The 27,563-nt window shown below is 34.6% G+C and overlaps 1 protein-coding gene across 2 annotated transcripts in view; it reads left to right on the top strand.

The window, feature by feature from the left end:
- Positions 1–27,563, top strand: part of CSTF3 (cleavage stimulation factor subunit 3) — a 76,737-nt gene that overhangs the window by 31,492 nt on the left and 17,682 nt on the right. For both annotated transcript variants that reach the window (XM_031015928.2, XM_055356545.2), the window contains 6 exons: positions 21,743–21,775; positions 22,161–22,258; positions 24,097–24,163; positions 24,244–24,278; positions 24,469–24,595; positions 26,971–27,048. In XM_031015928.2, the coding sequence (XP_030871788.1) occupies positions 21,743–21,775; positions 22,161–22,258; positions 24,097–24,163; positions 24,244–24,278; positions 24,469–24,595; positions 26,971–27,048 (438 nt within the window). The remainder of the gene's footprint in view (positions 1–21,742; positions 21,776–22,160; positions 22,259–24,096; positions 24,164–24,243; positions 24,279–24,468; positions 24,596–26,970; positions 27,049–27,563) is intronic.

The following is a 27,563-nucleotide window of genomic DNA, read 5'->3' as shown; positions in this document are numbered from 1 at the left end:
TCTTGACTTTTCTAGTTAATGGGAAAATCTGATTTATTAAAACTAAATCTTTATTTCCAGTTATTTGTAATTTGTGGTGCATCAGGCTTAGGGATTCAAGATAAACTTTTTGAGCACATCTCCAGTCTATGCTACTGAAAACTCAAGTATCTTCGTGTAGCTACCTGATATTCCTCAGTTGATTGTAAGTAAACCACTATGATGTTGCATCAGAATTTGTATTATTTACCTATAAAACAGTTTGCAATTCTAAGCATCCCACAGTTGAAGTGTTTTGGAATTTTACTTTAGTGTATTCAGTTATGCTTGTAAGATACTTTTATGGGTAAGAAGAAAAGTTTACAAGCTGCAGTTTGTCATTTTTAGGAGACTGTGCAAACTAAAAATGCAGAATTGCATTCTTAGCAAACCTTGGAAAGTAATTTTGTATGTGGAGGACTAGTCCTTAAAAGTTCCCAAAAATTGTGGCCTTTTAGTAGAATGAAATTTACTGATGCCTACTGACGTATTTGCCTGGGTTATAGTCACATAAAATTGTCCAAAGTATTAACACCTTTTTTTCAATAGTACAGTTGGCTGTTGAATTTAGAGATTCTCAAGAAAAGTCATCTGGTGGTAACTTTGTAGACCCCCCCCCCCCCCACCATCTGTATATTTTTATAGGTTTTTATGTGGATATAGGTAAAAAAAAAAAAAAAAAAAAAAGTAGGCTGGGCTTGGTGGCTCATGCCTGTAATCCCAGCACTTTGGGAGGCTGAGGCGGGCAGATCATTCGAGGTCAGGAGTTTAAGACCAGCCTGCCCAACCTGGTGACACCCCGTCTCTACTAAAAATACAAAAATTAGCCAGGTGTGGTGGTGTGCACCTGTAATCCCAACTGCTTGGGAAGCTAAGGCAGGAGAATTACTTGAGCCCTGGAGGCGGAGGTTGCAGTGAGCCAAGATCATGCCACTGCACTTCAGCCTGGGCAACAGAGTTAGACTTTGAAAATGTCTTTTTTCAGGTTCTTCCATCCACGTTATTTTTTCAGGGAAGATGAGGACATTATCTTCCTAAATTGCTTCTAAAATTTATTAACTTTTCCAGTATCTGTTGTGTAAATGCATGCCAGACACTGCATGGGAAGATGGGGGATGGTGAGTCAAGGAAATCTGGAAGAACAGGACTTGTGAACTGAGGTTTGAAGTACATGTATGAGTTAAGCAGAGAATACCTGGCAAAGAGACTGCCAGTGCAGAGGCCTTAAAGGAAAGGGAGAAAACATGCTTTATTTGATGAGTTGAAACAATTTTAGCTTGATGATTTATAATTTTTTACATTTTAGAAATAGATGAATGGCGTGTTTTTTTAATTTTTAAGCTGAATTTTGCTTCTAGTCATTCCCAGTATATTAAAGCAGATGACTTGTGGCTTACATGAACGTTATAGAAATATGAGAATAATATAGAAATATTATAGAAATATGAGCTTAATGGTCATTAGCTCATCTAGAATTGTAACTAAGCAATGAGGGAGAATAATTGGAGAATAAGCATGAACATCTGAAATAATTGCTAGGTTAATAAGTTGGCTGTAATTTTGCTCTAGGAAGAGCTTAAGTTGAGATATCATTTATAATTCTGGGCCCTTATTTTACTCAAATACCTACATAAATTTATAAGTTAAATGACTGTGGAAGCTTCCTGTTCAATTCTCAAAAAAAAAAAAAATTACATGTTGATTTATAAATTCTCTTTCGGTTTCTTTTTCTTTATTTTTAGTTTCTATTTGAGTATTGAGAAACTAATACAATTAAGAAGCCATAAAATTTTCCCTTTAATAGTCTTCACAGCGATTGAGGAAAATATGACAGTAATTGGCCAGAGTTTTCACTTTTTGAGAGGGGGAAAAACATTTCATAAGATAAAAAATTGGTTATTTTCCATAGTAGGTTAACCCTGAGAAGTTGCATGAGTTTGATTCCTAGAAATGTTTTTACCATGAGTAAAATTTGTTTTTACTAAATGGGAATCCTAAGATACCACATTGTCAGCGTCTAGCTTATCCAATGACATACAGTTTCTAAATTGACTTATTTTGTACAGAAAAAAGATTGCTTATTTTATATGAATTTTTTAAATGAAAAAATGGAAAGTTTTCCCCCCTTTTGGATAAATATTTAAGTTAATTTGCATGTGTTTACTAAAAGGGATAATTTTACCAAAGGGACAAATATTTAATAACCAAGATTAAGAGATACTACTTATTTTACTGATTCTAGTATCAAAGTCTGAAACTTAGTTTTAAACAGAACCCTGTAAAATGTTTTGATGTCTTCTGGATACTTTTGGAATACCTAAAGACTGGTTAAAATTGAGAAAAGCGAAAGCACAAGAACAGTAGTTTCCAAACATCTCTCAAAACCCAAAAACATCGTGCCATTGCACTCTAGCCTGGGCGACAGAGCAAGACTCTGTCTCAGAAAAAGAAAATAAAACTCAAAAACGTTGGCAGATCATGTCAGTTTCTAAATTTTCTTTTCTAATTTTATTGATTTGTAATATCCAAAAATTAGGGAGAATTGCCTACCTAGGTGATATGAGGAGAGAAATATTAATAAGAATGTGTTGATGTAATAGTAATAACATTTTTTAAAAGACAGTGGTATTACATGAAATAAAATGTTTTTATGGGTGTTAAGAGTAAATGAGGATTATAATGGAACTTTGATCACTGAATTAGAGTTCTGATACAATTTTTTAAATTGATGAATTTTAAATGAATTTATATCTGTATTCTTAGTAATTATGTGAAAAGCCTAACATTTGTATGTTTAAGAATCAGGTTTTTTTAGTACATTCAGGTAGGCTGATTTAATAATTAGTAGAAAATTATTAAATGCTAGGATACCCACAAGTATAAAAATTTGTGCATAATGTCTGCATGATAGATAATCCACATATTAATAGTAAAGTCTCTTCTCTAGTCACACTGGCCTTGATGTTCCTTACACTGGCCTTGATGTTCCTTAAATTTATTCCAGACATTCCTCCCTTAGGGCTTTTGTCTACATTAGCTCTTTTATCTGTTCTAAAGATATTTTTCCAGATAGCTGCTTTGCTTTCTTCAGATCTACAAAAATGTTAACTTCTCATTGAGATCTACTGTGACCACTCTGTTTAAAATTGCCACTTCTATCCCCTGCAGAACTCCTTATCCTTTACCAAGTTCTACTTTTCCCCTATAATACTCATCACCTAATGTACTGAATAATTTACTTATAGTTTGTCTCTTTTGTATGTTGCTATATTCCAGGAAGCTACAATAATGCTTGGCATATAATGGCACTATGAATACTTGTTGAATTAAAAATCCACAGTGGGAAATAATTGTATTTTACAAGTTGAATTTCTAAAAATTCAAAGGTCTCAAAGAAAGTAAAATGAGTTATTTCAGTTTATAACGATGTATTTTCATGAATATAAAATTGTGATAGGCTGATACCTTTACTGTGACAGGTTAAAAAAATATCTTTATTTTTAGAACACTAAAAAGAAACTGTTCCTTTGAATTGTCTAATACCCCTAAATATTTAAGTATTTCAGAGTAAGCTGCTTTCACATTATTTAGAATTATGTTGATGTATAACATAAGAGAAAGATTTATACTTTTTTTTTTTGGAGTCAGGTTCTTACTCTGTCACCGAGGCTGGAGTGCGGTGGCTTGAACTCAGCTCACTGTAACCTGTAACCTCCACTGTGTGGGCTGAAGTGTTCCTCCCACTTCAGCCTCCTGAGTAGCCAGGACCACAGTTGCAGGCCACCACGCCTGATTAATGGTAGAGACAAGGTCTTAAGTTGCCCAGCCTAGTCTTGAACTCTTGGGCTCAAGCAATCCTCCCGCCTCAGCCTCCCAAAGTGTTGGGATTACAGGCATGAGCCACTGTGCCTGACCAGATTTTTACCAGATCTGGCTTCTTTAATAGATTACTTTTGGAATTTAGTGCCTCAGTGAACATTGGATTTTAGAGTTTTTAGTTACTTTTCAAGGGAGTTTGCACACATTTTTTTTCTAATCTTTTTGAAAGCTTGATATTAATAAAATACTATGAAGGAGACTAGCAGGTAATATGGTGAGTTAGGTTACTCAGATTAGCTCTCTCACTGAAAACAGCTAAGGCTGCTAGGTAGAATTTTAAGAATGTCTTATTAACATTGAACTTACAGCACTAAGGAATTACCAGGTCAAAGCCTAATGTACTGGGGAGGGAGAAAAAAGGAACTCGAGGAGATAAGCAGAATGCCTAAACTGTTTTGGCCCTGAAAGCAACTGCCAAACTGGGAAGACTTGAGCTTCAATTTTAAACGCTTCAGGACCTCAGGCAGCAAAAGTCAAAACCCAAGGCCTGCCCAAGGTACAGTGTCCAATGGGATATCCTTTCCCCTTACACTATGTGCTCCAAAAGCTACACTCAGGATGACAGTGATCTAGAAGTAAATCCATGCCACCTTCCTACCTGTAAGGGACTGAGAAAAGTTGCGTCCGTCTGAGTAGAGCAGAATGGGGGAATCCTGAGATGTTCCTTATGTGGATTTGTGTGAATAAACATCACCTGAGAATGATTCAGAAAAACTGAAGCCATGTATGTAAAGTAGACTCAGCCTGAATTATACCCCTAATAGGTGGTAATAGCTTATTCATACCCTTTCTGGAGGAATGCACCTTCTTCCTACGCCTCAAAGAGTTTCCACAAATAATCTTTGAAGGGAAAGGAACAGATCAGTTGTTAAAAATAAGCATATAGGGAAACCACATACATCAGAAACAGACCTCCAAAGACTTCAGAAACTAGAATTTAGATAAGATTAGCTTAATAACACAGGTGAAGAGAGAATTGGAGAACTGAAGGCATCCAGAATGGAGCTTAAAGAGCCAATTAGATGGAAAATATGAAAGGGATATCTGAGACACAAATTGATAACGTGAAAATGTGTCTACTTGAAGTTCTAGAAGTAGAGGAACGACATGGGGCGGAAGCACAATTTGAAGAGAGAAATACTGAGAAATTTCCAGAATGATTGAAGGCTTCAACAGATTCAAGATGCTCATTGAATCCCAAGCAGTAATTTTAAAAATTCACAACTGGACACATGAGGATGAAACTATAGAAAACTAAAGGTTTTTTTTCTTAAATCACATAAATGGTTGGAAACAAAAAGATAAATGACCTTCAAAGGAATGGCAGTAAGGTTGGTAACTTCACAGCAACAAGGGAAGCTAGAAGACAGTGGAATTGACTCTTCAGTTTGCTGAAAGAAAATAGCTGTCAACTTGAAAGTTCTGTACCCAGAGTCATGTTAATAAAATACCATTGTGGAAGTTACACATGCATTTTTGAACATGTCCAATTGTAGGTATAACTTAAATATATATATTAAATTACAAGCTCATTTATTAAGTATCCAGGTTTCTCTTCATGTTTGCTTCCTAGCCTAAAGTCACTCTGTTCCAATGAAAGTTTTCATAAGTGAAAGGACTCTTATTGGAATTCGAATTGGTGGTCTGTTTTTAGCTTCACTTTTTTCAGGGCAAAAATGATTATGAGTTTTATTTTTATGTTTATTGTAAGTAGAATTATAAATCTCACTTGATTGGTTTAGTGCCACAAGTTTACAGTTCGGGCATTGAACAAGTAGTTTCTGAAATGCTGAATTTCAGTTAAATTTTTACCCAAGTATATCACTTCAATTTTATTGTTAAATATTTATAATAACCCTTTGACTTGGTTGGAAATTAGTATTTTTAATAATCTTGAGTTATGCCAGTGTCAAATTCCATTAATTAGTATTCATTTTTTAGGTTTGGAAATTAACTAAATGAACTAAATTTTTATGGTAGTGCCTCTGGACTTTACCAGTTTGTGTTACGGTTGATAGTTTTCTTTTTTAAATGCTTAAATTATACTATGTTTAGAGGCTGCAAAGGTAATCCTTTACATTAAAAAATGTTAGTTTTGACAGTATTATACATCTAATTTCTGTATGCATAATGCATATTATGTTTTATTTGTACATTTTTTGCAAATTTTAACATTTTGGGGGTTTTTGGAATATGGTTTTGAGAATTGATGAAAATATAGATATGTGTTTAAATGTAAAAACTCAAAAGTTATATGTCACCTAGACATTCCATATATATGTGTATTTATATTCATATATGTATACACATATGTATATGTGTATATATTAAAATAAGGTTCAAAAATCAGAAGATAACAAAAGGAACCTACAGTGAAAAGTCACCTACCCCTGTTCTTGAGGCACCGGTTCCCCTCAGAGACAATGTTCAGAATCTAGAGATGTTTAATGCACATACATTCATGTGTTCTGTCCTTTACATTAATAAATATCTATTACATTTTGTTTTGTACCTTTTTTTAATTAAGAAAGTAGGTTTTGGAAATCTTTTTCTACAAGTACATAATATTCTGTATTTCTTTTAACTTGTCTCCTACTGAAGGACATGTAAGTTTTTTCCCTGTCTTATATATTATTACAGACGGTACTGCAGTAATTGTGTACATATCATTTCCATTTGTGTAAATATTCTTGTAGATTAAATTCCTAGAAATGGAATTGCTGGATCAAAGAGTATATGGGGTTTATTTGAATTTTCTGTTTCCTAATGTTCTTCCACAGAGGTTGTCATAGTTTTAAATCTCATTGATAATCCTGTAAAGGGCCCATTTTTCCAAATCCTCTTTACACAATGTTTTATAATCTTAATTTTTGCCAGTACTTATAAGTAAAAAATGGTCATCTCAGTGTGGTTTTCATTTGCATTTCCCTTATGAATGAGATTGAGCATATTTTCATTTTTAAGAGCCCTTTGGATTTCTTTTTCTGAGAACTAATCTCTCTAGTCCATTTTTTTGTTTTTTTTTTTCTTCTTTACAAGAGCACATTAGGGAAGTTAAGGGAAACTTTTAATGTTAGCACAATTTCCCATTTAGAAGTTGAAATAATTTTGATAAAACATTTAAATAATGTGTTACATTTATTGCTTTACCTGTTTTTCTCATTGTCAGGATGGAAGGAATGATAAATATGTTCTGAGATAAAAGAACATACTTTCCTTTGTTATTTTGATGTTCTTACTGACCTGTTTTACATACTTTTCTTTCCTTTTCTTTTTTCTTTTCTTTTTTTTTTTTTGAGACAGGATATCACTGTGTTGCCAAGGCTGGAGTGCAGTGTGTGATCACGGCTTAGTGCAGCCTCCACCTCCTAGGCTCCAGCAATGCCCCCACTTCAGCCCCTGAAGTAGCTGGGACTACAGGTGCACGCCACCATGCCCAGCTAATTTTTGTATTTTTTTGTAGAGACAGGGTCTTGCTCTGTTGCTCAGGCTGGTCTTGAACTCCTGGACTCAATCTAACCACCAGCCTTGGCCTCTCAAAGTGCTAGGATTACAGGCTTGAGCCACCATGCTCGGCCTATATTTTCTTTCAAATGTGTGTTTTGTGCTTAAGTATTTCTTTTGTTGGCCAAACCTCTGATTTCCCATTTAAATTAAGTCTTAATGTTTGCAAATTATTTTTTTCATCTTTTTAAGCTTTTTATGTTGCATCTCAACATTAGACATGAGGAGACTCACATACTGTTATATAATGAAAATAGTTTTGTACATATATATTTTTTTCCTGAAAACTGATTTGCTTATGAAATAGTTATGAAGAAAAATCTTGATTCACATTACAGATTTTCAATAAGGTCATGTATATAGAGAATAATAAGGTCATGTATATAGAGATATCAAAATCATGAAGGCATCTTTCAACAATCAGATCCTTTTGAAGTGAGTTTATATATAAGGATTATATTCTATTAACAGTAAACATTTCAAAACCAGTTTTCTTTCCCATTGGTGAGCTAATTAAATACTTTATAGAATTTGGTTTTCAACATGCACACTTTGCTATCCAACAATGTATCTCAATTGTAGTAATTTGAAAGCTAATCCATAGATTATTTTATATCTTGTTTCTGTGCATTTTGCAGTAGGATGATGGGATATGGGGAGAAAAGTGGTTTTATGCCTGTTCTCCTTTCCTTCCTCAGGTTTAGGTATTGACTGGGAAAGGGCTGCCAGGAGCTCAGTTTCTTTGAGAAACAGCTTTAGGAAACTTGTTGTTGTTGTTGTTAATTTAATTTTTTTATTTCTTACATGTCACAGCTTTTGATAATCTGATATCTCTACTGACCTGTTATAGTAGTCATGGACAAAATTAGACCTGTATAGTAGAATCAACTAGGAAGAATGGCCATATGTGTTTATTAGATTTGGGGAGCCTTCCACTGCAGACTTCATTTGCTGGTGAAAGTATCACCACCTTAACCCAGAGCTTGCCATTTAGGTTTTTTTCCCTTCAACTGTCTTTACATTTTAATGACAGCACCATAAGGGTCTGTTCTTAGAGCAGGAATATCAATATAATCTTCATTTCATTCTTGCCTACTAAAGCCTTCATGGCAGCTTTCCATATAGTATTTGAACTTAATTCTTTACCTTTGGTGGCATCACTTTGGAAAATATCACAAATATAATTAGAGGAGGTAAAATGAAATACAAACATTTCAAACTATAAAATAAGATTCCAGAGAAAATAGGATATGTTTTCGTTAAGCCTTTAAATGTGGCCATGTTTGGAGAAATGCACTCAGGAATTCATAAAGTTAGGAAAAAGTTTTAAAATCTAGTAGATTTTATGAAATAATTTTATAGATATTCTGGAGATAAGTACGTAGACTGAAGCCATTAAAATAGAGCCAAAATTTCAATTTTGGAACATGCCCATTAGAAAAAAGAAATTCACGTCTAAATCTTCTTGATTCTCCTGGAACTTAATGTTTACCTGAATTTTTTCTTTGTTTTTCTTAATTGGTTAGCTATGTCTACTTTTCAAACCTCCAAAGTTCCTAATTTCCCATCTTTTACATGGCTATTTGAAACAGCATTTTTGCTTCAAATAGAAATCATGTTTTCATTCAAGAAAAGTAATGGAAAATGGAATTGATTTGGGTGTGCTCACGGAAAGATCGAAATCCTGTGAAAAATCTAACTTTCAAAATCCATATTAGAGCTTTAATTATTCCTCCATTTTAGTCTGAATTTACTGATAGCATTATACTTTGCACCCTTTCTAAACCTTTTTATTGAAGTAAGGTTTTAAGTTAATATTTTAACAAGGATTATAGGACTCATAAAGACCTTTCTGTAAAAGTTATACATTTACATTTTTCATTTCCCTTGATATTTAAGACAGTATAATCTAAAATCTATTTTTGAATGAATATGCAAATAGTAACTGGTAGTTTTATCCACATTTATTTAGCAATTATTATTGAATGTCTGCTATATGTTAGGCTTTGTTCTAGGTGCTGTGAAATAAAAAACGTTATGCCTTCGTGGAATTTTTTAAATTATGTTGACTCGCTTGTTTTCTGAGTAAGCAGAATAATACCTAGATGGACTACTGAGAAAATACACTTAACCTAAATACATGCACAAATAATATTTTTGGAATTAAGTGGTTGAATTTTAAAAGGCAAGCATAATGAAGTAATATCAAGTGATTGAAACCTGAGAGATGGGAGGGAAAGTGGAGTTTGTCAAGATTGTTACAAAAAGGAAAACATTTTTCTTATTTAAAAGGGTAATATATGTGTTTATTATAAGAAAAAAACTCTAATGGAGAAAAAAACCATATTCTCCCTACCTTTGAACTATAACTTAATCACAGTTAACTTTTCCAGATCTGTCTATAAAACCTTAACTTTTTGTAGCTTGTTTTTTCCACATGGTAGCTATATTTTTGTGTTATTTAGTCTATAAAATCGCTTTTAATGGTGGCACAGTAGTACATCCTAGATACATGCTGTTTAACCAGTCCTAATTATCATTTACAGTGTTTCCAGTTTTTGTTTTATAAGAATCTCTTGCATGAATACAATTTTATTTCAGTATTTTTACATAGTCATAATTGTTTCTTTAGATTGACCTTTTAGAATTCATATTTTACTATCAAAGTTTGCTGTTGCTGGTGTGGTCTTTTGAATTGAGCTGGGTAATGATTTTTTAATCTTTCAGAATTTAAGTAAATATGACCAATGTGTAGTTTGTTCAAGAATAGAGAAACAGGGTTGAATAAATATACAATTTTGGGGAAAACGATGATTATTTGATAAGCATTTTCTAAAAAGGAACTTGGAATTAGGTCACTTCAACAACAAAATAGAAATAAACTATGCATATAGGATTGAGAAGGCTAGAATTGGGTCATAATACAAATGTTGATGGTATGTTCTTGGAAAAAGTGATAGGGTATCAAAAACAGTTGCAGAATAGAATTAGAATATAATTTCTGATGTAAAGTTAAAAGTATTGGAGTAGCAGTATTGATAAAAACTAAAGTAGTCTGAGGAATATACTGTGAGTTTTATAGAATGAGGAAATGGGCTATTTCTAAAATTATGCTTCTCTACTGATAGGTAAAAACTAGAGGAGTGGGCAAGTTGCTTAAAAAATACAGAAAAGCAATCCATTGAATTTGTATCTACTTCATTGTGGAAGTTTAATCCTGTTTTTGGAAAGTGATTTTTAAGAAAGGTTAAATGAAGCATTACTCATGATACTGGGTATCTACTATAAATGTTATACTTGATTTCATAGAATAAATAAAAGTGTACTTAGAATTAAATTGCCAACAAGAAAGTTACATGGAAAAAAAATGTGAACTCATTGGATGACACTGAAAATTAAGTAAGAGAAATAGTATTCTGATAGGAATCTCTATCAAAATGGGAAAGATTGTCTTGATTAGTGAACTAGAATATCTCAAGTAGAGGAAATGACTAAAGGCTTTTGTCCAGTGATAATACAATTGCTAATATTTTTAAACAGCAGTTTTCAATTTGTATGTAGTGAGAAGTACAGTAAGAGATGAATGAATTATAAACAGTTTTAAGTAAATGGTTTTCTGAACAACTTCCCCTCTGCACATTAAAAAAAAGTCATGTGACTAATGGAAGATTAACTCAGCAAACAAAAGTGAGATTAGATATTATAATATTTTATAAAGCAATATATAAAGTTCCTGTAGTAATACTAGAGAAGTTATATTGTTTAATATTTTAAGTTTGCCTGGAAGGACTTTTATTAAGATGATAGTTCACAAAAGCTGCAAATTAAGGTAGAAAAGACTATAAGTTGATGTGCAATAAACTAATATTAGACATTTGAGGGAAGCAAATTAGCAATCTACTTGATTACCATTCTGGCTGTGCAGTATGGAATTAATGTCATTTTTTGTTTTTTTTTTTTTAGATCAGAGGTTTATGAACTTGATTTCTTGACTTTCCTGATAGCTGGAGTGTCTCAAATGATTGTATACATTTCTTAGTCTCAATTTTAATTAACCTTTAGAAAGATCTATGCCACTCAGCAATTTTGAGGAGAGACAGGGGAGATGACCTAGTGGGAGGTAGAGTAGCAAAACCAATTGAGCCATGAATGTTAACTAGTGATTTTGATACTTCTGACTAAATTACTCACTTTTCTCAAAAAGCAAATACCCTGCTGTATTTTTCTTACCCAAAAATTACAGAGTATTCTTTGAAAGATAATGTTTGGCATGCTGTTGATAAGTTATTTACAGAGTTTAGATGTTTATTAAGTAAAGTAGGCTGAGTCTATAAATGTTAAGTGATGGTTGTTGATAGATGCCCTATATATTGGGACAAAATCAAATCTGAGCCAAGGTTTTACCTTTGAGATTCTTGACTGAAATTAGTATTGTCTAATTTATCTAGCATTTATTTAACTTTTTAAATCCTCATAGGCCTGGCTGAGAATTTGAGAGGATTTAAAAGTAGATTTTAAAGTGGGGATGTTTATGTTCAGAGAAAAATACCAATGAATTACTCCGAAGAGAAACTTACTGTTCAAAATCAGTTGTAATTTTCTTTCTCTTATTAAAAAAAAAAAAAAATCCCTAATCTGTCATGAGATTAGAGTTAAAAAAGAAAATGTTGAGTTATTTTTTAAAAATCCCAACTCTCTCCTTTGTGAAATTGATATGAAAATAAAATGTAACTGAGACAAAAATTGTCTCAATCCTTCCAGTGAAAATAGTTTTGGTCAACAGTTATTGTGTGCATTTCTTCCTACTCAGTATATATTTTTTGGATTTCACTTTTTAAATGTACTATGGATATATTTCCATTCAGTATTATACATCATTGCTTTTAAAGTTCCTGTGGGTGTGTATATATCTATATCTCATCCCATTGTTTAGACAAAACAATTACTTAGACAAAGCACAGTTTAATCATTCTACCTTTTGGTAATATAGGTTCTCAAATTTTCTGTGTACTCTTTCAATGAACATCCTCATATATATATATATATTGTGCTGAGAGCAGTATAGTATAGTGGTTAAGAGCTCAGTTGTGTGATCTGGGGGAAGTTATTAAATCTCCTTGTGCCTCAGTTTTCTCATCTTTAAGTAGGGAATAGTACTTTACCTGAGTGCTGTTTATGGATTAAATGAGTTAATACATATAAAATCTTGGAGTAGTGCTTACAAACATTAAATATTTAATAAATGCTGCTAGTATTAGCAGTATTTAGTCATTTTAAATTATAAGAAGCTGAATTGCTTCAACTTTTAAGTGTGTAATAAGCAATGAGTTTCTTATTGCCAGATCCTTCGTATACCCTTATTTTTGACCTGTGGCATATTCCACCAGATCCCTTTTTCTTATAATGTTCATCTTTGACTTCATACATATTATTTTATCCTGTTTTTCTTATGTCAAGTACTCTGGGGTTCTCTTCCTTTTTGTTGCCTGGGAATGGATAGTTTGGAGAAATGAGTCTTTGCTTGTCTGAATATTCTCTACTTCAGAGAATATACTTAATGCCTTAGGTATTGTATACCCTACATATTTATAAGAAAAGTTTTTTTTACAAATGACAAATATGCATCTTTAATTCCACTGTCTTATTGATGAAACCAACCCCCATCTGCTAACTTTAATTAGACAATTTATACCTGAGTTATGTCACCTCATAATAAACCTAATAAAAAGTAAACTTTACAGCAACTCTCATAACACTTTTCATTCTTGTTCCCATTAAAAAAAAAAAGTCTGTTGTTCTTCCCTCTACATTACTGGTTTTCTCTCCTTGTTCTACCTTCTCTGAGCCAAAGCCAATATTACCCCACTTAAGGATGACAGCAATAGCATCTTACCTATTGTAGCTAGTACCTGCTTGTCTCATCCCATAGCACTAAAAGCCACCTCTGTATTCTCCCCAGCCTGTATTCCCTAACCTACTTATGAGCCATCTTTTTTCAACTTTCCTCATTGTTTACCTGCCAGGAAAACCTCAGTGGGATTCAATAAGGTTTTCTGTGTGTCAGATTTAACTCTGCCTTTTTATGCCCTCTGTAATGGACCTTCACCATAATCAGCCAACTTATTTTTCCTATGCATATTCTTTTTTTCTTGCTTGGATGTCCTCATTATTCCACCGAAAACTAAAGAAACTCATGTTGTTTCACTGACTTGTACAGACTCCTTTTTTTCATTAATGGCCTGGATACCATCTGCTCAGTGAAGCTTTCCTTGTTAACTCTAGTTTGCATGGAACACCTTTTCCTCTGAATCTTATAGGACATAGAGCATACACAAAATAATTTAAACTTAAATTTAGTCCTTTATTGTTTCCATCATTAGTTTTATGTTTTCAACTGGGTCATAAACTCTTTAATAGTTCAGGTCCACATCCCCACTTCCACTTGGTAAATCCTAAGGACACATGACAAATACTTTTTAGTTGGCTTGGGAAAGTGGAAGACTAATTAATACCTAATGGTTAGTACAAGGAATTAAAATGAAACTAAATTTAATCTAGACCCAAAGATAATCATAGTTTTGTTTAGCACATTTCAATTTTAATCATAATTAAACTATACTTCACAGTGGTCTATAATTTACACTCATTTTTGACAAGTAGTTCTGTGATATATTTAAGGGCCTGGATAATTGAAAGTTTATAGGACATGTAGAGGTTGTGGCCAACCTGTTATATCTAAATCAGTATATATTATAGGTATACATTTGTATGTACATATTTATATTTTTAATTTTATAGACAGAATCTCACCATGTTGTCCAGACTGGTCTCAAATTCCTGGCCTCAAGTGAGTGACCCTCTCCCTTCCGCCTCCCAAAATGCTGAGATATAGGCATGAACTACTACACCTGGCATTTATATCTATATTTAATATGAAAATACAAATTGCAGAAACAATACAATTTATCATAGGAAAATTAGGAAGTACAGATAAAGAAAACTATTCTTTAGGTAGTGGCTGCCTCCCAAAATATAACCAAAATATAATTCCATGAGTTATGACTTAGTTTAATCCACCACTTTATCTCCAGTGCTAGAAAAGGGCCTGCCACATAGTAGGCACTTAATTATTTGTCAAATAAAAATGAATTTATTTGCAGACACTACTTTCCTGATTTCTTTACCTTAAAATTGGGAGTGGGTGGTGGAAAGAAGAATATTCTGCAACCACTCCAGCAGCTAACTTAAAAGCCTGTTTGTAGATCTTAAAATGTCATTCTTCAATATTTCCAAATTCCTTAAAACGACTTGTATTCTGTAATCTTCCAAGACATTTTTCAGGTTGCAGGGGATTAGAGAGTAGCTGAAAAGAGTAGTGAAAAAGTAAATGAACAGGAGATGAATTTATATTTAGGATTCCATTTGCTTTCAGATTTCAGGATTTGGCTAAGCTTTTTGGATAATTAATACAAGTAGAATCAGACAGCTTCTCTGCATCTCAAATTCAGTTTAAGATGATTGTCTTAAGTCCTAGGAAAGTCTATGTGCTATACTTTAGAGTAGAAAAGATGCAGGGAACAAATTAGGAATGCGACTGCAATTCATTTATTCATTTGTTCACATTGTGAACAACTACCATAAGAACTCACTTTAGATGGATCCTAGCCCTGCCTATGTGCCTATGTGCCTATGTGCCCAGTACTGTCTGAAAACCTAAGTGTTGACTTGTCCCAAATGGTTATTGTGTGAAAACCTACACAAAGTATATAGAGACTTACTTTTTCCTTTAGATTATAAAGCTTCTTGGTGTTCCTCTATAGAGTTATGTCAGGTTAATTTATTTATCAATTTTTTTTTTTGGAGACAGAGTTTCGCTCTTGTCCAGGCTGGAGTGCAATGGTGCAGTCTCGATTCACTGCAACCTCCACCTCCCGGGTTCAAGCAGTTCTCCTGCCTCAGCCTCCCAAGTAGCTGGGATTACGGGCGCTTGCCACCATGCCCAGCTAATTTTTGTATTTTTAGTAGAAATGGGGTTTCACCATGTTGTCCAGGCTGGTCTCAAACTCCGGACCTCAGGTGATCCACCCGCCTCGGCCTCCCAAAGTGCTGGGATTACAGGTGTAAGCCACTGCACCCAGCCTCAAATATGGTTTTAAACCATTTCGAGTTAATTGTATAATGATTCTTATAACTGGTGATTTTAAAAACAGCATACTTTTTAAAACTTTTGACTTTATGGGATTTTTTTTTCCCCAAGGGATAAGGGAAAAAATTGAATTTGAGGAAACCTGTCAAAATGCTGTTGACATAGAGTTTTATTTCTCTGGTCAGAAAAATGTGAATTTTGTCGGCACTTACATCAGCATTTCATAAAACATCCAATGAAGCATGAAATATGTTCCTAACATTAGGAAAAACTCATTTATTTTTGGACAAGTGAATATCATGCTTTCTTTAGATCTCAATATAAATATATTCCAGGGAAAGGACATGGCTAGTCTAAACTGTTAAAAATAGATGTTAGTCAAAGGGTCATTAGACCTTTTCTGGCAAAGTTAACACTTTAAAAATTAAGTAATTAATTTTGTTTTAACCTGTTAAGTAATAGGTGATCATTAGTTCCAATAATTTATCTGAGGATAGTTTTAGTTCCAAAAGATACGTGATGACCAATTAATGCTTGGGAAATAATTGTGGAAGTTAACAAAGGCCTGGAAATATGAAGTATTCAAAAGTATTGGGAAAAGATCTGTGTTTCCTCATCATGTTATACTTGTTTTACTCTCCCTAAGATAACCACTGATTTTTTTTTTTAAACAGAGATGGGGTCTTGCTATGTTGCCCAGGCTGGTCTCAAACTCCTGGGCTCAAGAGATCCATTCACCTCAGCCTTCCAAAGTGCTGGGATTATAGGCATGAGCCACTGCACCTGGCCAATAACCACGGATTTGAATGTAATTAAACTTAAAGGTTAATTGATCTTGATATTGCTATTCTAATTATCATACTCTTCTATTTAAAAAAAGGAAGTTGAAGATTTAAAAAATTTATTATTTTTTCTCAATAGACACTTTTCATATCTTTGTAAAATTTGGATAATTCATTAAAAAGTAATGTAATTGTATGACAAATTTTTATGATAGTATGTGTACCAGATAAGTATTTATTTGTTTTTTGTTTGTTTGTTTGTTTAGACAGGGTCTTGCTGTATCACCCAGGCTGAAAATGTAATGGTGTGATCATAGCACACTGCAGCCTTAAACTTCTGGGCTCAAGCAATCCTCCCACCTCAGCCTCCCAAGCAGCCGGGATTACAGGCATATGCCACCACACCTGGCTTAAAGTTAATTCTATTAAGAGCCTCTGTCATTGAAAATGATGCACTACTTTTAATAGATTAAATATAAGCAAGTCTTAGTAAGTTTTGCAAAATTATTTGTATGCATATAATGGTCTTATTTATTTATTTATTTATTTATTTATTTATTTATTTATTTATTTTGAGACAAAGTCTCACTCTGCTGCCCAAGCTGGAGTGTGTGGTGCGATTTCTGCTCACTGTCACCTCCACCTCCTGGGTTCAAATGATTCTCCTGCCTCAGCCTCCCGAGTAGCTGGGACTACAGGCATGCGCCACCATGCCCAGCTAATTTTATATTTTTAGTAGAGATGGGGTTTCACTATGTTGGCCAGGCTGGTCTTGAATTCGTGGCCTCAAGCAATCCACCCACCGAGGCCTCCCAAAGCACTGGGATTACAGGTGTGAGCCACATGTAATGTGGTTTATAATGGTCTTTAAATGGAGACCTATAATGGTCTTTAAATGGAGACATTTTCTATTGATTAATGGCAGGAAGTTCTGAGAATCCCAAATGTCAAAACAAAGTAATCTTAGGTATCAAGAATTTTTTTTTATTTTTAGAATTTAAACCAGGCTTTGATTATCAGGTAGAATGGATTCCTGTACAAATACACATAACTATGAAAAATATATTTAAGAATACTTATAGCTAAGATGTTTTCATGTAAATATTAGTAAGTAATACATAGGATAATAATCTTTTAAAGAAGGAAAATGGACTAGTGGTGGGATGGCTAAAGACAGGGTATTGGTGTGCTAGTCTCACCAATAATGCCATTTGAATATGGCCTGCACTTTTCCTCTGCATCAAATGGGCCAATTATAGTAACACCATTGCTCTTTCTGGCTACTTGGTTTACATAGTTCTGTTTAGAGAAGATATAATGAAAAGTTATACTCCTTTAGTTTATAGCTTTGTTGACTAGTATGATTTATGGGCACCTGGAATATCTAGATGCTTTATATTCTTTTTAATTCTTGATAACCCTTTGAAATGGATGTTATTATCATTCCCATTTTATAGGTGGAAAAGCTGAGACTGTAAGAGAGGAAGTAATTAATGCAATGTGATCAAATTCTTTTCATTTTGTCACACTGCAGATTTAATCTCCAAAGCACATTGATGATTTTTTTTTTTTTTCCACACAGAATTTCGCTCTTGTCAGCCAGGCTGCAGTGAAATGGCACAATCTCAGCTCACTGCAACCTCCACTTCCTGGGTTCAAGTGATTCTCCTGCCTCAGCCTCCTGAGTAGCTGGGATTACAAGTGTGCGCCACCATGCCCAGCTAATTTTTGTATTTTTAGTAGAGACGGGGTTTCATCACGTTGGCCAGGCTGGTCTCGAATTCCTGACTTCAGGTGATCTGCCCGCCTTGGCCTCCCAAAGTGCTGGGATTACAGGCATGAGCCACTGTGCTTGGCCAATGATTTTTAAAAGTATTTTTTTAATGAATGATGTTTTAAAAAATAATGAGATTATAGCTATTGTGGTAAGGCCACCAGTACCAGCTCTGTAGAAGGTCTCTCAAATAATATTTACTGGTTGCATTAATGAATGACAATCAGTGACCACGTACTAGAGATCAGAGAATTTTTCTATATTAGTCAAAAGTGTCTTTCTACATACATTTATTGGGCTAATACCAATTTACCAATTAAAGAAATAATTGATGAATCCAAGATATAGGACCACTTTGTTGGGGAGGTGTATGCAAAATTTGGTTATTTCGTAGATATACATAATAGACATAATTTTTACTGAAATGCATAGATGATAGTAAAGTCTTTTGTCTTGTCTCTATTTTTGCATCCACCCGTATCACCCTGCCAACCATAATTATGTTTAACAACCTTGTGGGTATTCCTTATTTTTCTCTATGCTAATAATACATAAACATATATAGGATTTATTTTTATTTATTTTATAAAGATAGATTATATAAATTTTACTATCTTTTCATTCAATAAGATCTTGTGGCAATCCCTCCCAATTACCTGTTAAAGCTGAATACATAATATTCCATGATGTGAATGCGTCATAATTTATTAAACTATTTCCCCACTGGTGGACATTTGATTTTTAAACTGTTTTTGCTACTACAAAGTTTACAGTAAGTAATCTTGTACGATTACCTCTCTATTCTGTTGCTTTTATTTTTATTTTATTTTATTTTTTTAGATGGAGTCTCTTGCCTGGGCTGGAGTGCAGTGGTGTGATATCAGCTCACTGCAACCTCCGCCTCCCGGGTTCAAGTGATTCTCCTGCCTCAGCCTCCCGAGTAGCTGGGATTACAGGCGCCGGCCACTATGTCCAGCTAATTTTTTGTATTTTTAGTAGACACAGGGTTTCACTCTGTTGGCCAGGCTGGTCTCGAACTCCTGACCTTGTGACTTGCCCGCCTCGGCCTCCCAAAGTGCTGGGATTACAGGCGTGAGCCACCATGCCCGGCCTGCTTTTATTTTTATAGGATAGATCCTAGGAGTGGAATTCCTGCGTCAAAAGATACATTTTTTTTTATTAGAATAGCTGTTACTAATGGCTTTTCAAAAATGCTGTAACAATTCATATTTCCTCCAGCTGTGTATGAAGTGCCTTTTCATTACATGGCTTCAGTAGTGTTAATACCTTTGTAAGTTTTTGCCATTCTAATGGTTTTTAAGTAATATCTATTATTTTAATTTGTCTTTCCCACATTGGAAGTTTACACATTGTCATATAGCTTTTAACCATTTACATTTTCTCTTCTGGGAATTAACTATTAATATTCTATGCCTATTTTCTCAATGGGTAGCTTTGGTTTTCCTGACCAGTTGTGTGAACTGTATATAATCTCAACTGCACCTAGGAAGCTGGTGATTTAAATTCATCCTACTTTATTCCCACTCTATTTACCTCTACTAAGCCAAGCAGCCGAATGCAAGGAAGCTTCAGGTTCTATGGGAATCTCAAAGAAGAGGCCCAGTAGAGGGCCTAGGGAAAGGACTAAGAAGCTGACCCATAGAAAATTTGGAACCCCTCAAATGTCTTTACCCCAGACGAATGTTGACATCAGCCTGGCCTCTTGGCTGAGTCCTCCCTACTCTTGAGTAGAGATTTCTTTCTGGTTTCTTGGCAGAGGGCTAGCAGCAGCTTGTTTGCTGCCTACACCTGCTACACAGCTGTCATGGTAGAGAAGGGTCAATTTCTACTACTTTAGGACTGCCAACACAGCTTCAGTGAATAGGCAGGAAAAAATAATAGCACATCTGAAGGATCCACCAACCAGAAAGGAATATAAACTAAAACTATCAGGTCCTTAACAAAATAGAGCTGCTAGAGGAGAAATACAACTGGAACAAAGTAATATGAACACAGGATTCAAAGTGCTGTATTAAAAACTCTGGAGTCTAAAACCATTATGTATGAACCAAATACGGTAATAGGCTAAGTGGAAGAGAATAGTCACATGGAGCCCTAAATGAATTGCCTGGGGAATCTACTGGACAAACTATTTTAACACCTTGAGCAAAAATTCAAAGGAAGGGTAAAGATAACAGATTTCAAGGACGGAACCAGGAGATCTAACGTATATAGTTCTAGAAGGAGAAAAAAGGAACAAATAGAAGAGAGACACTTATTCTTGACCTAAAAAAAGCCCTGAGTATATGGGTTCAAAGGGCATGCTGAGTTCCAAGCAGATTTTGTGGTAATAAAAGTAAATGATAATTACTCAGTGCTCAACCTGCTAGGCAATATTCTAAAGGCTTCACATTTATTAACTCATTGAGTGCTCAGAATAGCCCTGACAAAGTAGGTATTATTATCCCCCTTAATCAACTGAGGGAAAAAGAGGTTAAGTAGATAGCCAGATTGTGAACCTAAGAGGTCTGACTCCAGAGCCTTGATTGAACTGCTTCAAAGTACAAAGAGCTGTGTTTAAGTGTGTGCTAAAATTTATGAACTCTAAAGATCAAGATAAAAAAGTCCAGAAGAGAACAAGTTATCAGCAAAAGCAAAAAAGACTGTCATCAGCATTCTCACCTGCAGTAGTTTAAGCCATAAAACTGGGAATACTACTCTATTACTGTACTACTTTAGATAAAAGGACCAAAACTTCTCTAATCAGCCAAAATATTTATTTACCTATCTGGGTGAAACAGATTTGCTGATTAACACAGTTGAGCACCTAACCCCACCCACTCTGTGATGAAAATACTCAAAGAAAAGAGAAATCTAATAGTATTTAATCTTGGTCTTTGCACATGCTATTTCTCCTGCCTGGAATAACTCTTCCCTTTCTTCAGCAAATAGCTCAGATTCTCCTAGAAAAAGTTATCTTTTTCCCGGAAATCTTTTGCAATTCCCCAAGTCTAAGTCTTTTGCTCTTCCAAAATGCTGTAGCACCCAGTACTTTCTTCATTTTAGCACTTAACCATAATATCTTACAATGACCTTCCACTTCGTTGTCTTATTTTCCCCATAAGATTGTAAGCTCTATGAGGGCAGGGGCAGACCTGTCTTGTTCACAGTGGTAGCCCCCACGCCTAGCACAATATCTGCAATATAGTAGGTTGATGGTGTGACTGAATGTTTATATGTAGTCCAAATTTGCAAATCTTTTTTGCCGCTCGGATTGTTCTGGTAGCTATACAGGGAAAGGAAAGCCTTAAGTTTTTCTTCAGTGGATACATCCTATTCAGGTAGACCTATCGGGTGTGTATATATTTCTGTATTTATCTCATGACTTTTACAGAATTTTATTAAATTCACAAAATTTCTATGTAAATGTATGAAAATCCATATAGATTCAATTTACACAGGTATATTTACAATGCATTTTATCCATGTTTGCTTCACACTTCTGTTATTTTTGAAAATAACAGAAAAAATAAGAGACTATAGGGATGAATTTGCAAAGTTGGTTAAAAATTGGTCAAAAATTCAGATTGATGCTCTAAAAAAATAGTATTAATTCTATATTTTTCTGTTTCTCTTCAGATTAAAGCTAAAAATTATGACAAGGTTGAAAAGGTGAGTCCTCAAATACTTTGAATTTTATATTGAAGTTTAACTTAAAACCTAGTATGTATAAGACAGATGTAGTAAAATGTTAATAATAATTGAATCTAGATAGTGAATTTTTACAAGTTAATTGTACTTATTCAGCTTTTTTATATGCTTGAAAATGTTCATCATAAAAGTTTTGGAAAAGGAAAAGAAAATAATTATACTCCCCTGACAAATCATGAGAAGCATTTTAATTATCTAAACTGAAAATGGGGAAATTATTTGCTTTTTATTTATAAGAGATAAATTCATAAAGGGAGCTGAATTTGTGTTTTTAATGTTCCATTTCATCTATGTCCATGTGAAATTTATTTAACTGGATTCTGATAATATATTCTTGTATTTAAAGCTATTTCAGAGATGCCTTATGAAGGTTTTGCACATTGATTTATGGAAGTGTTATCTTTCATATGTCCGAGAAACCAAGGGTAAACTACCAAGTTACAAGTAAGTGAAACCAGGATCTTAAGAATGCAAGTCATCTCCAGGCACACAGTTAATCCCACATAAACTCACACCTTCTGTTAGCCCCAAGTGGGAAGAATTATCAGGATTTGAAAAGTCAGGATTTCCTAAGAATTAGTAACCTTGAAAAAAGTGCTTCAAAGAAAGTCACTGGCATGAGTCTTACTCTGGAGAATTGAATCGCCCAAGCCCTTTCTATACTGAAACACTGTATAATTGCAACACCAAACCACTTTGTTGACAGACTTGTTGCCAAATTTTTTCAAAAACCATCTTCATACTTGTGCTAGTACCACTTTTGTGAGGTCACAATGCAATGTGCTACTTAAGTGATCTAAGGGGTCTCTGACAATTATAGTGATATAAGGGATCTCTGACAATTGTATTGTGAAGTTGCCATCCCCACTCCGAATTATACCCACCTCCCCATCTTTGCCAAATCTAAATAATGGACCTTCTTCTGAGGTCCATTTTTCTATGTAACTAACAGGCAAGTTATGTCTGTTACTGAAATTCTGTCTTTATTGTCTTTTCCTGATTATACTTTTTGTTATGATTTTTGTGTTTTGAGACAGAGTTTCAGCTCTGTCGTACAGGCTGAAGTGCAGTGGCACAATCACGGGTTCACTGTAGCCTCAACCTCTTGGGCTCAAGTGATCCTCCCACCTCAGCCTTCCAAGTAGATGGGACTACAGGCAAGAGCCACCACACCTGGCTGATTTTTTTTCTATTTTTTTGTAGAGATGGGGTCTCCTTATGTTTGAGACTCCAAACGTAGCAGGGTCTCAAGCGTAAGTTAATGTCCCTAGGCTGGTCTCAAACTACTGAGCTCAAGCAATTCTGCCTCAGCCTCCCAAAATGCTGGAATTACAGGCATAAACCACCACACCTGGTCTGTTTATTGTCTTATATTGAAGTGGAAGTTCTTTTTCCCTAATGTACCCTTTACATTTTAATATAAGTTGCATTTTAATAAAACTATACTTTCCAGATTTCTACATTTTACTTTAGAGCTAAAGATCTTAATGTCTCATTAATGAGAGAACCACAAATTTCCACATTTGAATCTGCTATGTATAGAATTATGCAACTTAAATGATATAAAGATAAGTAAGACATGAGCCTTATTTTTGATAAGCTCACAAGCAGTAGATAAAGGAAACAATTTATGATATTGACAAGCTTAACATCAAAGAACGACTTTATATACTTACAAAGATGTCTTTAATTTTTGTTTATAGAGAATGTTCAAATGTTGTTCTGATCCTGTGATCAGAAGCTACATTTTAGTTATATATACATTTATTATTTATTTATTTATAGAGACGAGGTCTCACTGTGCTGCCCAGGCTTGTCTCCGACTCCTGGCCTCAGATGATCCTCCTGCCTCAGCCTCCCAAAGCATTGGGATTACAGGAATGAACCACCATGTCTATCTTCAAATAATAATTTATTTTTAATTTTTTTTAGAGACAGGGTCTTGCTCTGTCACCCAGGCTGAAGTGTAATGGTGCATTCATAACTCACTGTAACCTTGAAATCCTGGGCTTAAGCACTCCTCCCACCTCAGCCTTCTGAGTAGCTAGGATTACAGGTGCACGCCACCATGCCCAGCTAATTTTTTTAATTTTTATTTTTTTAGAGACTGGGTTTTGCTATGTTGCACAGGCAGGTCTTGAATTCCTGGTCTCAAGTGATCCTTCTGCCTCGGCCTCCCAAAGCAGTGGGATTACAGGCCTGAGCCACCATGTCTGGCCTAATTGTAGATAAATTTTAATAACAAAAAAATTTAAAAACCACGTCTTTCATGTTCATTTCAGAGAAAAAATGGCTCAAGCATATGACTTTGCACTGGATAAAATTGGAATGGAAATTATGTCCTATCAGGTAGAGTTAAAACTTTTTAATATATGCACTTAAATGTAAAAATACCAAGAAAGATATTAACATTTTATTTTATTTCTTAGATTTGGGTGGATTACATCAATTTCCTAAAAGGCGTGTAAGTATTTGTATAGTTTTTTTTTTACATATACAGTTGATGTAGCTAAAATATAATTTTTAGTTCTTTGAGAAATCTCCATACTATTTTCCATAGAGTTGTTCTTTGGGTAGATATCCAGTAGTGAGATTACTGGGTTGAATGAGATTTGGTTATAATATAATTGATGGCATTTCTTATCCAATCTCAGGGAAGCTGTAGGATCTTACGCAGAAAATCAAAGAATAACAGCTGTCCGAAGAGTTTATCAACGAGGTTGTGTTAATCCGATGATCAACATTGAACAGCTCTGGAGAGACTATAACAAGTATGAAGAGGTAAATTAGGTCAGAGTAGTTTTTTATTATAAACCAAGCCATTTTAATTTTTATGCATTGTGGATTTGTAGATTATAGCCTTTCTGTATCAGTGTTACACTTTTTTTATTGATTGTAATGAAAGCACTATAATGTTTTTGCAAGGTTTGAGAGTCTCCATATAGTGTTATTTTTTAGAGGATACTCTGAAGAACAATAGTTCTTATAAAACTATTTTTATTCTTTGCTAAGCCATATCCACACATTCATACACACACATACACATTGTCATTGACCTATAAAACAATACCTTTTGGGAATTATGTTTCCAATAGTACCTTTTGGGAATTATTTTTTAGTTGCTGTGCACCTTTTTCACCTGATTACAGTGATGTGATGATTGGTTTGAATTTGTGAAGTGTGTGGCTACAATCCAAGATCTTTGTGTTATTGGTATCTACTTTTAATAACTGAGCTAATCAATCTGAATACATAAATACACATGCCAAATAAGCTCTAGCATTAAAAGGAAGTTCCTTGGCTGGGCATGGTGGCTTACACTTGTAATCCCAGTGCTTTGGGAGGCCGAGATGGAAGGATTGCCTGAGCCCAGTAGTTTGAGACCAGCCTGGGCAAGATGGTGAGAGCCCGTCTCTAAAGAGAAAAAAAGAAAGTTTTTCGTATGTATATTGTGATTTGGAAGAACTATATAGGGTAGTGAAATTGTTCCCTCACAGGCATCAGCTGTGGTTTCCAAACTTTATGGTTTTTGGATTTTAACAGTTATTGAGGATCACAAAGAATTTTTTATTTTTATTTTTTTGAGACAGGGTCTTACTCTGTCACCGAGGCTGGAATGCAGTGGCACAATCACAGCTCATTGCAGTCTCAACTTCCTGGGCTCAGGTGATTCTCCCACCTCAGCCTCCCAGGTAGCTAAGACTACAGGCATGCGCCACCACTCTCAAGCTAATTTTTTGTAGAGATGGGGTTTCTCCATGTTGCTCAGGCTGGCCTTGAACTCCTGAGCTCAAGCAATTAGCCCGCTTCGGCCTCCCAAAATGTTGGGATTACAGGCACGAGCCACCATGCCTGGCCAAAAACTGTATTTTCCAAAACAAAAAATGTAGTGAGAAGAGTGGCATTGTTTTATATTTTCACAAATCTCTTTCATATCTAGTTTAATAGAAAACAGCTGGATTTTCATATCTGCTTCCATTTAGTGTGTTATAATACTAAATGTCACGTAGCCTCTGTAAAACTCCTGTATTTTATGAGAGAGGCAAATAATGTGTTAGTGTTATAATGACAACTATTTTGATCTCATGGACTCCCTGAAAGGGTCTTAGAATCCTTGGAGTACTCACTGAGTGGTAATGTTTATCTTTCCTTGCTACTTCTGTTTGTCTTTTTAAAAAGTGTTATACAACAGAACTAGTTTGAAAAGGGCTATTAGCCAGGTGTGATGGCTAATGCCTGTAATCCCAGCACTTTGGGAGGCTGAAGTGGGAGGATTGCCTGAGGCCAGGAGTTTGAGGCCAGCCCAGGCAACATAGCAAGACTATGTCTCAACAAAAACAATTTTTTTAATTAGCCAGACCTGGCAGGGCACACCTGTAGTCCTATGTCTGAGGCAAGAGGATTACTTGAGCCCAGGAGTTCAAGGTTCCAGTGAGTTAGGATGGCACCACTGCACTCTAGCCTGGGTGACAGAGGAAGACTCTGTCTATAAAAAAGAAAAAGAAAAGGGCTATCAAAGTCAAGCCATGGCTATTCACCCAGATGAATCTGTACATATTTTTTTTTTCTTTGAGACGGAGTCTCGCTCTGTCGCCCAGGCTGGAGTGCAATAGTACGATCTCAGCTCACTGCAACCTCTGCCTCGCCATTTCAAGCAATTCTCCTGCCTCAGGCTCCCAAGTAGCTGGGATTACAGGCGCACACCACCACACCCAGCTAATTTTTTTGTATTTTTAGTAGAAACAGGGTTTCACCATGTTGGCCAGGCTGGTCATGAACTCCTGACCTCAAGTGATCCACCCAACTTGGCCTCCCAAAGTGCTAAGATTACAGGCATGAGCCATGTCATTTTTTTTTCAGTAGAATCTTATATGAAATTATTGAGCCTTTTCAAATGATTCTATCTTTAAAAGTTCCTGATAAATGGAAACTTACTGCCAGCTCATAAGACATAAGCACATCCTCCTTGATCTTGGAAATGTATAATGTGATTGAACCTTTTTTCCCTGCTTTTCATGAGCTGTATGAACCTTTATTAAACAAGAAATCTTTTAAAATAAAAATTTAAAGTTATTTAGTAAATGAATAAATTAACTGTATTGTGCTAATTTTTAAGAAACTATACTTAATTTTAAAATATTTTTGTTTTTTTCTAGGGTATCAATATTCATTTAGCTAAAAAAATGATTGAAGATCGGAGTAGAGATTATATGAATGCTAGACGTGTAGCAAAGGTATGGAATTCCATCAGGCTATTTTAATGATTATTATGAGTCTGTTGTTTACAGCAGAGCTTTCCCTGTCTGGTATTACTCTTGATATTTTCAGTCATTAGCAATCTTAACAGCAATTAATTGCAAAGTCTGAGGAGATGACATATTTGAAATGAAATCTCTCTTTGTAAGAACAAAATATAATAAATTGGGTTTAGAAGAAATTGTTTTTTAAAATATGGAAACAGAAGACATAGAGAGAGACAAGGCTCTACTTAGAATTGATGAAGTAATTCTTTTCCCTCTATTATTTGGGTTCGTCTGAATATCGTATTACTCTGTGGTCTAATAACATAGCTCTCAGGGACACATTTTGATTGTGTGCATACCTTTCTATTCATTGACACTCTTGGAAGTTAGGAAAAATAGCCTATTAATACAAACTATTGAAATTTTAAAAGACAGTTTCTCCAAAGATGGCAATAATAATGCCACCAGATCTTCAATCTTATTGATCTGTCAACTCTTACATCCTG

Source organism: Gorilla gorilla, chromosome 9 (genome assembly GCF_029281585.2).
Source record: "Gorilla gorilla gorilla isolate KB3781 chromosome 9, NHGRI_mGorGor1-v2.1_pri, whole genome shotgun sequence".
Classification (NCBI taxonomy): Eukaryota; Metazoa; Chordata; class Mammalia; order Primates; family Hominidae; genus Gorilla; species Gorilla gorilla.
Note: the sequence above shows the minus strand (reverse complement) of the source record. Positions and strands in the feature narration are given on the sequence as shown.